Here is a 12,352-nt window from a genome sequence, read left to right as displayed (position 1 = left end):
AGAGAAAAAATATCATTGGGAAATGGCTAAATATAAAAATCTATAAGAATAGATCAGTCAGTAATCAAGTTCATAAAGAAACCAGCATCGTCATGAAACACGTTCGATTTTTGCAACTTCACGTCGTCGTAAGACAAGTTGGACAGGACGAACGTCGAAGGAACATCGCAAGAACGTCTCGCTATTCGTTGTACTTAAATTTGTCGGTCTACCCAGCTAATTGGCCGGGATACCGTCATTTTACGATCGCGACCAAGAAGCGTGTTCTCGTCTGACACGAGATTCATGCTCGCAAAACACGGCGTTAACGAGCGGCCCCGGCAACTCAGCGACGGATCCCTTCACTCGGGAGACATCGATGCCTGGACAACACGGTTCGATCTGCCGGCAACTTCTATACATAGCTACTTACAGTCTCGCCGCAAATCAATCGACGCGTCTGTCGAGCGGAAAATCACGATTTCCTCTCTCGTAAATTGAACGATAGCTCGTGAAAACGTCGCTTTTGCACGCTTCGTACGTGATAGTTGACTGGTTAAAACAACGCTTTGGGTTAGAATATAATTTTCGTGTGATTTAGGATTTTTCTAATGTATAAAATAGATACATATTGTTATCTGTTTTCTTATTATTGTCATATTATTATCTTACTGTTTATCATGTATTACTGGTATATGTTATATCGTGCACGTTATATTTGAATATAACTAACGATAGTACCATATCAATAGTCAGTATAATGTTAAAGAAACGAAACCTAAGTGAAGATTCGTTTTATTACCTACTAAAAATCTAATCTTTCGGTAAGGAATGCATTACTTTGCTTATTTTAGATACGATCAAACGTACCTTAAAAGATTTTAATTGGTCGTTCTGGCTATTCAAATCTTTAAAACAAACACCGATCTTTCTCAAAAATTGTGAAACTCAACTTTAATTTCAATTGTACGTCTGATAACCCATCGCATCAATTGATACAACTTTAAACTACTAATGAGGAAAGAAAAGAGAAACATGCTTGAGAATACTGACAAACGACAACTCCAATACCGAACTCTCGATAATACTCGATTCTACGATGTTATTTATCCCAGCTACGGATATCGTCCAGAATATTCGGGCGACATAGATTATCCTGAAAACTGCACGACGAACTTACGCGTAAAGAGGTTTATTTTCTAAAGTCGACCTTTATCCGGTCTTGAAGCAATATTTGTACGAGTGAAATCGGGAGTCGCGATAGATTCGGCGCCTGTTCAACGTTCATCGCGCCGATAAAACGAGCAGCCGGGGAATTTTGCGAAGAAACGCGGGTAAACACGCGAAACACGCGGCCTGTCGACGACGTTCGAACGACGGGGATGCTTTACGAGCGGAAACCGGCGCCGAGCCGCTCTTTTGTTCGCCGCGCCACGAAACGTGGGACTTACAAATTGGAATACAACAGGCCCAGAGTTAGGAGAATCGTTTCACGCTTCGCGGGGGCGCCAAGTGGAAGGCAAACACCGATAAAAACTGCATGAATAAAGCACTAATGGAACCACCATGGACTGAGAAATAAACATACGAACAATCACGAAACGTGACGCAGGTGGAAGAACAATTTCCCAGTGTCTTTTTTCGTTTCTAGATACTTGTTATTGGTCCTTGAATGTTTATTATCCTAACTTTACTTTCGTCGCAGTCAATAAAAGAACTTTTAACGTTTTAGGACAAACTTTAAAGTACAGTGGAAATAAGCGATCAGACATGTCAATAATTCTATTGTATCCTTCTGAAACGGCAGAAATCTTTCAATAGGAGAGAAACGCTACTAAAATCAATAGTTGCTCTATTGTCCGGTTTGTTGCTTCGATCCAAGAAAGATTTTGGAGGTATCGTTTCCGACGTTAAAGTGCAAGTTTAATAACTCTATTGAATATGATAATCAATATACTCTTGAAAGAGAAATTCAATATTTTTTAACAGAAGCCCATAGCCAAACTTGATAAAGAGACAGTTTTGGAAATATTTAAACGCTTAACGAAGTATTGGCTTTTAAAATTACTCGCTAAAATGAAAACAAAAAAAAATTTATTAGAATCCGGATTCTCGTGCATTTCTACAAAATTTCAAGACGCGGAAATGCACAGAATTCGTTATAATATGAAAAAATATAAAATATCCAAAGCGGAATATTTCTTATCATTTTTAACAAGTAAGACGAATCTCCGTTTAATTTCTTCTTTCATAAAAATCCGCAATCTGCTTATCGTCTTTCCCCTATGCCTTCGTATCATCTAAAAAGTAAATAGTAAAAACCAGAAAGACGTTCTACGGACAAACCAGAGAATTGAGCAAAAGGATGCACGGAAAATTTGCAATTAATCAAAAACCGGACAGAAGAACACGTGCACATAGAATTGCATACATACACAGAAGGCAGGTTCGCGTGAAATTCTAGGACGTAATTCGAGTTTCAACGAGTATCGGTCCTGTGTGCACGTGAAACGTATTCAAGAACGATCGAGGCAGTCTTATCGGGTGGATAGCGTTTCGCGTGAATCACCTGCCGACGTTTAACGACGTGCAGTAGCTAATTTGTCATACGGCCGTGGAGCACGGTGACACGCGTTGAAGTAATAACACGCGTTGCTGCGGTTAACGCGGCCGTCAGCCTGTACTTTAAACGAGAAACGCAATCAATCTCCTCGGGGAATCGAGGATCCTTGATATCCCATGCATGTTCTAACATTCTAATTTTAGCAAGATCTGCTCGTAAAGTGCCGTGGAAAAAGAGAAAAAGGATTGCAAATTACGAGCCTTGCGAGCATTGTCTAGTAATGGATTAGCTAGAAATAATAAATTAGTTTCTTTGAGTTAAAGATATGAATGTACATTTAGATTACGTATGTTGTTTGATTACTGAATTCTGTTTAAACAGACTATTTTCCGATAATGATACCGAGAAAGTACAAATAGTTAAATCAACATAGAAATCTAGATTGTGAAAGTTTGTTATTCTATTTCGTTGTGTCTTGCAGCAAAACAGCTGCTGAAATTTACATAATTTTTAGTATAATGATTAATAGACCAATATTTATCATTCATAACGTCTGTACAGATATTAAAAATCTCTGTTGAAATACAATTTAATCCGTTTCGTAATTAATACTCGAAATAAAAGTTTCAAAGATATTTAATAAACGTTTTTGAAAGATATTTGTACTCCAATTTCAATTCTTCGTCTGTTTCTGTAGAAATATTTAATCGCGTAAAAATTTGCGGTTCAATATTTCTTTCATATTAAAATATAAAACTGTATATATTGAGAGATTTGATTCCATCATTTACGGATTTATGTTCACGAGTTGATAACTCGGTGGAACGTCGGACTATTATTGGAATAAAACCATTTTCTCTATTGGATAAAGCCAGCAGAATAAATCCATTAAGGTGAAATTGCAAGAACTACTGCTTGACCACGAACGATTTGATACGTTTGCCTTTTTTGAGCCGCTTTTTACGAAGAACGCCGCGATTAAATAGCAATTCACGGCCCTTATGCCATATTTTAAAACTTCAAATATTTGCGTTTAACATAAAATTTTTCCTACTTCATAAGATAATCCGTTAATTGTGAACACATATTCTATGTTGTAAAGTAATGCTTAAACAATTTACTTTATGAACTGAAGTCATGAAAAACGTAACTGAAATTCTAGAATCTTATTTAATAAATAGTTGACAATAATCTACAATAATCATCGGTTTAGTAATACTAATCGTTGATAATCAGCCATAAAAATAATTCCATAGGATAAAACATATCTATTCGTGACTAATCGTGAATGAAGTTTAGCCAAATGAAAAATATTAAATTTAATGAAAATGAACATAGAATGTGAACATGAGCATAAGGTTTTATCGCTAAATTAATTTATCACTTGATATAATTAATCGAGATATACCTGAATGTACCTGATAATATCTTTACTCAAGGATCCTTCGTTTTTTAACGTATTATATAAAAAGCCATTTATTACTAGGTACATATAACTCTTTTATCAGAGATCTATCGTCAATAATAGCTTCAACCAGTGTTAAATTCTAGAAATAACTAAATATTTGATGACCAAAGATTTGACGAAGAAAATTCGACGTCTAAGTTTTTGTAATCAATTCTACGTTTCACTGACGACACACCGTAATTTCTAGGATTAAAAAATTTTAGCTACACATGAGTCAGAGGACAATTCAAATAATGCTGTTTTGCCTCGGAATATCAAGATCGTTAAGATACACGTAATGTAAGAATAAATAAACTCCGAGCAAAACAATATTGCCGCTACGTGCAACCGTCGAACAAAGACGAATTTGAATTTTTCGACTCTCCCCCGACCAGTATAAATAAGCGGATGCGATCGCAAGGAAAGGAGTTACAGTCAGTTGTCGGTTATCAACCAGTTATCAACAAATTATCAGCGGTCTAATTAACGAGTCATTAGCGATCCTTATACACTGTCTTAGCGAATCGGTTAGTACGAGCGTCTTTGCGAACATTATCTGTATACTAATTTATCATCTTAAGTATATTCGACGGTTTTAACAACGAGCAATCTCGTCCATTAAACCTCACTGACCAACCATCCTCTGCACATAAACCTCTACAAAATTAATACTGATATCAAACTAATCGTGTCAAATACTGACAGGATTCGAGTTTGGACGTATATGAATGTGAGGCATATATTTACAAGAGAAAATTGAAAAAACACCATTCATCATCATTTCTACAATGCAACGAATAGAATCGACGATTGCGGGTCCACGATATTTCTCATGAAATCCATCAATAGCAACCTCGCAAGCGATGCATCGGCGGTGAAAATATAGAAAACATATTTTCCATCCTTTTGACTACAAAACAAACGCAATCAATCACCGATTCCCGATTCATATTTCCTTTGAAATCCGCTGTTGCGTCCCCATGGGGCATCATACCGCCTCGACGATTCATGACCAAACCCGCCATACATCATTTCACTGAATAACCAAATTTCTCGACGCGAAACACGCCACGTTCCTATTCGCGCGTGAATCAGCCAACTATTATCGGATTCGAGGCGTAAAGGTCACTGACTGCACTCTTTCTAGAATCCTCTAGGTGAGTTCCCTACTCCTACGTGAAGCAACGCGATCGAAAGAGTATACCGCGCCGTTTTCTCGCGAGTATTTGCTATCGGCACTCGCCGAACCAAATCTACAGGTCGATAGGAACGACGATACCGACGCTTGAAACTCTTGGACGCGTCATGATTTACCGACGGGCTCCTTCAAGGACAATCTTTATCGCTGCCTGACACACGACACATATTATCGGCGATCACCGCGGCGAAAACACCCTCGACCAGAAGTGACGAATCTTCTGGACACTGTTATCGAGTTGTCGTAACGTTCACGGCTCGTTTCTCTTGTTAACCAAGAGAGCATGATAGAATAAGAAGTATTTCGATTGCTATAGGTCTCGTCACTGACCTGTTCGATTTTATACGTAGCTCTAATAAGAAGTGATCAACGATTTCAAGATTATTGATCTAAAGAGCTAATCGTTGATGTATTTCAATTGATACATATTGACAGTCGTTAGATATCGTTTTTCGCGAGAGAATAAGAAGAATCGTAGGGGTTGGTTAGGTACTGTCTACAGATACAGTCTTTATCAGTCGGTTTATCAATTATTCTTGACCTTTTGCAGTCAGAGTCACGTTTGACATTTCATCTGAACCGGGGCTCGTACCTGTCAAGGTAATTCCAAAATCTCTTCTTTAATTTGAACGAATATAATTAATAAAATATCTATATTGGAAATTCTACTGCATTTATCAATTCATTTATGATAGAAATAGATGTTGTACATATTAAAACCGAGAAGAATCGAATGAATTTTGAAGAAAAGAGAATTCTTCGATTTTTTGCTCGTATTATACTAATTTAACGTGTCATGTATGTATCTTCGGCAAAGACGAATTCATTTTCTCGCAAATGAAGTGTTTTTAAGGTTGAAACAGGAGCAGCCACGTTCACGGTTGGCGCAAAAATATTACAAACAGAACGTTCAAGTACTTTAGTTCCCCTGAAAACGATCTCCCTCACCAATACCAATATTTGACACAGATAAAACTATACTCAACGATATTTACGTTGCTACCATCTCCCAAATGTATTCTTAAACCAAAGGAAGCTCCCAAAGTTCGTTTACCGTAGACAGTACCGATCAACCACGAGGCCGTGTGAGAACACGTTCGTCCATCGCGTCTCCTGCGCTTCGCATTGAAACGCATAATACTATCCTCTCCCAAACAGGGATTAAAAACTATGTTATATACCGAGACATAAAGCACTCATGACAAGCAAGCAATTAACCTTCGGATGGCGATGGCTGGGTCAATTTTGGCTCGTACATATATTCCACGTCTTTGCTTTGCGAGTTACATTTACGTATGACTATTTTATCGAATTATACAAGTCCATTTATCCATACTCCATTTATAGAAATCAAATTTTAATGTCCAATTGGAGGAACTTTTGTTCGTTGTCTCCGTTCATTTGAACGTCAACTGCCATTATACGAAAGAAAAATCACTGGTATTATGCAAAATCAATGAACTCCAGTTACGTAAACTCGTCCCTTGATAAGTTCTATAAACGGAGTTCTACGATAATCTTTTACTTTTCAGCTAGATTCTATTATTGCATAAGAAGTCTTTTCATTCAACTCTTTGCCTTAGCGTTGTAAAATAAACATCAGACGTTCGCGATAAAAATGAGCCAGCTTTCCTCAAACGAAGATTAATCAATGTTTGAGAGCGTTTGTTCACCTGTGTCATCAGCCGATCGGCTCCGGTGCCCTCTTCGTCCTTGAAGATGATGTCTGCGTTGTAGTTGGGCACGAGATCCCGGAACCTGGAATCGTGCCTGGACACGCGACCCTCGCTGATCCCGCTGGCCGGCAGCGTGTTCTCGCTAACGTTCGGCACATGCTGCTTGAACACCAGAGGCGTGAGCTTCCTTAGACCAGGACGTCGTCCACCGCCTCTGCCCGGTCCACAAGCCAGGACGAGGCCACTGTTGTCCAGCAGCGGTAGCCAAAGGTACAATACCAGCAGGAACACCTGGAGCAGCGAGGGTGTCGTTCCTCGCCTCCTAATCGTGCAATGATTGCTCGCCTGAAGGCCGCGACGATGATGATGGTGCACCATAATCACGTGGCTCTGCCTCGAGGACGACCCTGTTCGGTCACTGGTACCTCGTGCACCTCGCGGACCCTGCTGCGCTCGTGTTTGTCGAGCACGTCGACGGTACCACCGAGTCCTCGCCACCACCACCGCCGCCGGCTATCCTCCTCCTCCACGGCTGACAGAACGACGACGACGACCTAGACAACGACGACGAAGACGACGCGTTTGACGAGCTGCCGGTCCTTCTTCTCCTCCTCTTGCCACTGACCTCACTCACGCTTAACCATAACCAGGGCATCACACACCTCCCCTGCACGCACTCTTATCACCGTTGTGACCGTCGTAGCTGCGTCTAATCACCACACGCGAGAGCCAAAATAATCCACTAGGATTACGAAGGATTACTACACGTCGATGGTAATCGATCGCCGCGATAAGAAACTATAAACGAGAGCCACTGCACGAAAGCCTCCGGGGGAGATCCTCTCTCACTGTTCGACTTCCCTTTCTCTTTTTATCCCTTCTATCGGTGGTTGTGACATTGGTGCGTGTATGCTATCGCTAGTCAACGAAGGCTCGATGTCCACCTGTGGGTGGTGCGCGTTAACTATCACGCGTCAGCGATAATGCGACGATATACTCCAAGCTTGCTTTAGTGTCAAATGTTTTCATCGTACATCAGAAATCAACAGGAGCCATTGCTATGCTGCTTGACCGGCTAACCGTAGCACCACGCACCCTCGTGAGAAAGAAAATTTCTCAAACTACGTTCTCCAAAATCGAACCACGTTCTCCAAGACCAAACCACGCGCAATTGAATGAAACGCGCAAAACCGACGACAAACAGAGATGAAACTTTCCTTCGATACGATAGCGGTCCGAGATGTCGGACTCTTTGCCAGTGTACCCGATCGATCTGACTCACTTGACTGAACTCGATATCCGAGTAGTCCGGAAGCTCTGTGGCGCACGTTTTCCGGACGAGTCAGTGGTGGGAAATGCGGGATGGGTTTCAGTAGGTACCCTTGCGTTGTTCCTTCGGCCTGTTCTTGGGCAGCAGGGTGCCCCTCTTCCTGCCCCCACCAAGGTGGCCAACGGCCAGCCGGGCCGCTGGCGCTGGTTGCAGCTAGCTGCTGGCCCCCGTGGGGCTCTCACGGCCTCCGATCTTGGAGGTAGTGGGGAGATGATACTGGCCCCACCACGACAGGGCCTTGTAGTGCGCGTTAGCGACGTCACTAGGCCCCAAGAGTCTCGATTGGTCGGGGCGGGGCGTGCGCGAGGTAAACGAAGACAGGTGTACTACGCTGGACAGAGATCGAATTGATTAAACAAAGACAGGAATATATAAAAAGAGATGGTAACAAGGAGGAGAGAGTAAGAGAGTCTTTTCAACTTTCTCCTCGTTCGATTCGGTTTGATCGTAGCCTATCTTCTCTCTTACTTCTTCGCCTCTCTTCCTCTCGCTCTTTATTCGCCAACGTTGCTCCTTCCTCCTTCGAATCTTTCCGTTTCTTCGGCTTCTTTGCCACGCAGCCTGTCCCTCTTCCTTTTACGTACCGATCTCCTCTTTTGCCCCTCTTCGCGTTCGATTGATCCTTCCTTTTCGTCCTTTTCGTTGTCGTCGTTGTCGTCGCAACAACGTTCTACCTTGTTACTCGCCTCTCCTTCTCTCCTCCAAAAGATTCCCTCTCTCGCCTTCTCGGAGGGGGACTTTACGCTCCAAGAAAGTACCGCGCGTTGCGCCAAGATTCTCAATGACCGTGTCTTCTCTACCCCCGAGGCGGCAGCGTGTACATCTCGAGACGTAGGGTGGGCTGTGACCTTCACTTCTTCGTCAAGTTTCGCTCTTCTTTACAATTTTCGACGTTTTATTCTTATCTTCTCTTTTTCTTCGTCTTACTTCTTCTTTCCTCTTGCCGCTTGTTCCAGCTTGCTTGTTCTTCGTTGCTTCGCCCGATTACCGCTTTTGTCACATTCCTACGCCGTGTCGGCAGACTCCCGGGATCTTATTAAACGCGACGCTCCTCGATTCCCCGAGTTCCTGGTGACGAACGACCTCTTCGATTCTTCGTCCATCTTCCGCCTGCAATCAAGCTTCTACTCGTGTATCACGGTTATACAGATCGGATAGATCGTCGTTTCTGCTTTGATGGAGTTTGAAAACGTGTGTTGTTATTATAGATGGAACGAATCCAAGGTCGGTGTACACTTGGAACATTCGATCGAACTGTGAAAGGAAGTGATCGATCTTCGGTTATAAGTGGCGCTACGGTTATCGGCTCTTCGGCACAGATAATCACGCCGCGAGCTGATCCACCTTGAATCGCGCGAGGTTATTCGCGTTTTTCTCCATTTTTCTTTTCCTTCTTTCCTCTTTTTTTTTCGAGGAAAATCGTGAGGTTTGTTGATGGAGTTTGGAAAATGATCTTCGTAAAATCTTGGCCTTTTTAATGTAATGGAATGCTATTCGCGTTCTTGAAAAATTAAATGCAACTCTAGGAATTAATTTAAAGACATCTCCCGTTTCCTTTGCTTTCTAGAGTATCTTCGCGTGTTATTGACCAGTGTGCTCACATATACAATAAATCGATTTACGCAAAATTTATTAAAATATACAGTGAAAATAACGTTATCGAAATCTATTAAGTGTAGAGTAGCTGGTCAAGAATAACTAAAACTTATAAAGTGTCCTATTAAAATATAATTCGAGATATTTAAGAAACGACACTAATTTCAATCGGTTTGCATTTTGTAAAAAGAACGGGGTAATTTTAGGAAGATCGAGAGAATAATGAAGTTCACAATAACGGATATTTGTAGGCTGTGTGAGTAACCGAACATCTGTCATGCATTCGTGCGTTACACAATGTAACACTTTCTTAAGACCAACTTTTCTTTCAAGTATTTCTAAAATATGCATACTCGCCGTAGTACCAACGCACGAAATTCCAACAATCACAGCAGGTATGATTCAATGACGTCTTTGTAAAATTAATATTTTTCCTAAACGCATTGGTATCAAATAATAATATTTTTATTAATTTATTCTATCAACAATAACCGTCACGTGTAAAACGTCAAAATTAAAACTTCAGATTTTTGTCTTTAAAACGTGTTCTTTCTTTCCTTGTGTCCATAAAATTTTACGGTTTTCTATATTATTCTATGAAAATGAAATAAATGAAATCACGATGAAGATTGCTACGCTATTAATTACGTAGAATATATAGAATAATACTAGATAGCAAATAATTTTTGTGTAACTATTTCTATTTCTAAAATGAAACTTTCTATATATTTATTCTTTAGGTATATAAATTATTACAATACGAAGGCTTCAAAATTTCGTGACTTTTAACGCGTGTTCCGCTCTCCAGTCGATTGCCTGCCGTCTCTCGCCCGAGACATACACAGTGAACGTGTTAAACACCAAAAACAACGTCTCAAATATGCATTAACATTTTAACTTCGAACAGCGATATGCATCCATACGTTGACAATAATTAGAGCTTCCTACGCATACACTCGTACAGTCAGAAATCTCAAGATGATTATTGCATGTATCTGCTCCAAAATTGAAAAAAAAAAGAAAAGCGATGTACCAAACGTGAATAAAACGGTAGAAACGAGTGAATATATATTCCAGAATATTCTGCCGTTACTTTATTGAGATTAAACGAGAAGATTACGATGTTCCGTATAAATAATTAAGGAACGAACAAAAATTTGAAGTTTGTTCTACGATATCACGCATCGTATTAGCGACAATTAATTATTATTAGTTAAAATAAATATAAGAAAATCCCCTTTCCTCGAAGTCACTGATAAATTAATCTACGTGAACTATGTAACTACGAGAAAAATAAGAATACATTGGCCGTTTGTTAATGCGTCGATAATCACTTCTTCCAAATTGCCAACGAACAAACACTCGGTTTATATCAATTGAAGAAAACAACTGCGAAAAATAGAAAACGGAGAAAGCGAAAAAAAAAATACCGGTGACTAAATATCGTGCAGGTATCGAATCTCGCGCTACGCAACGTGGAACAGCACGTACTATATACCTGATACGATCGCGACGATAACCGCACTCGAACGTGAAGAATTTTGTGACGAGAAACGCGAACCACGGGTGGAACGTCACCAGCCACAGCTATGAGCCAACTGATATGAAAGTCGAAGTCTAGCGAAGGACGAGGAGGAGAGGGACGAGCCACGGCCTACCAAAGTGTTCGGTTTACTGATAATAAACATCTTTTGTGAATAACTGGTCGCCCCACCAAAGTCGTTCCAGCGGCAATCTATCATTGACATACCCGAATTTACACGGTATATACAAAATCCTTGGAATCGTCGATAGTAACAGGGAATTTACGCCGTCTACCAGGAAAATACTTACTTCCTTTCCTTTGGGAAATAAGATAGAGATAATAGAGATAGTTGTATTTGGATACGTCTGGGCCAGAACTTTTCTCTCGTGATTCTTATGTAATGATTGTATTAAAACTAGAAAGAACAGATTAATGAAACTGATCTTATATCAAATTTCTCGTTTCTGCAACTACTGGATACGCAAATGTTTTTAGTAACGTTAATTTTTATTTAGTTATTAACGATCGGTAATTTTAATGTTACACGAATCAGAGAGATTTTTTGAAATAGCTCGAAGAAAGGATAAATTTTTGTAGTGCGATGATGTTTGAGTTGTTTAGTTTAGACTGGAACAGATGAGGATTTAAGGGACCCAAAAATCGCTGTTTTGGGGAAAAGTCGTGTAAGAAGAGGAAATGAAAATTTCGCAAGAATTAAATAGAAAGTAACAGCCTATTATATAGTTATAAATTAGGAAATAATTAATAATAATTATAAGAAATTCATCCATGCAAAACTAAAAACACCAGATGAGCGATTAAAAATTTTTCTTTCAAAAATATGTAGTTATACAACTATGATTTATTGTGAACCAATTTTGAAAAATTTGTCGATTTGCGATGAACATTAAACAATAATAGTTTCTCTGATAACGCAAGCACAAAAAGGAATTATATTCCGTAGAACTTCTACTATTCGAAGAAGAATATGAGAGGAAATTTTCAAACAGAAAGAATGTTCTTTAGGAGTTAGTGAAC

General features: G+C 40.0%; 1 protein-coding gene across 3 annotated transcripts in view; it reads right to left on the bottom strand.

The window, feature by feature from the left end:
• The window catches only part of LOC132912285 (sonic hedgehog protein), an 86,181-nt gene extending 74,129 nt beyond the window's left edge, over positions 1-12,052 (bottom strand). Inside the window, exons 1-2 of one of the 3 annotated variants that reach the window (XM_060969644.1) lie at positions 11,288-12,052; positions 6,861-9,447 (exon numbers count right to left, since the gene is read on the bottom strand). In XM_060969644.1, coding sequence (XP_060825627.1) covers positions 6,861-7,241 — 381 coding nt within the window. In that variant the 5' untranslated portion in view covers positions 7,242-9,447; positions 11,288-12,052. The remainder of the gene's footprint in view (positions 1-6,860; positions 9,448-11,287) is intronic. The other 2 variants (XM_060969645.1, XM_060969646.1) reach the window with 2 other exon arrangements.
• Between the last annotated feature and the right edge of the window lie 300 nt (positions 12,053-12,352).

Source organism: Bombus pascuorum, chromosome 11 (genome assembly GCF_905332965.1).
Source record: "Bombus pascuorum chromosome 11, iyBomPasc1.1, whole genome shotgun sequence".
Lineage (NCBI taxonomy): Eukaryota > Metazoa > Arthropoda > Insecta > Hymenoptera > Apidae > Bombus > Bombus pascuorum.
The sequence above is the reverse complement of the archived record's forward strand: the minus strand, read 5'-3'. Positions and strand labels throughout refer to the sequence as shown.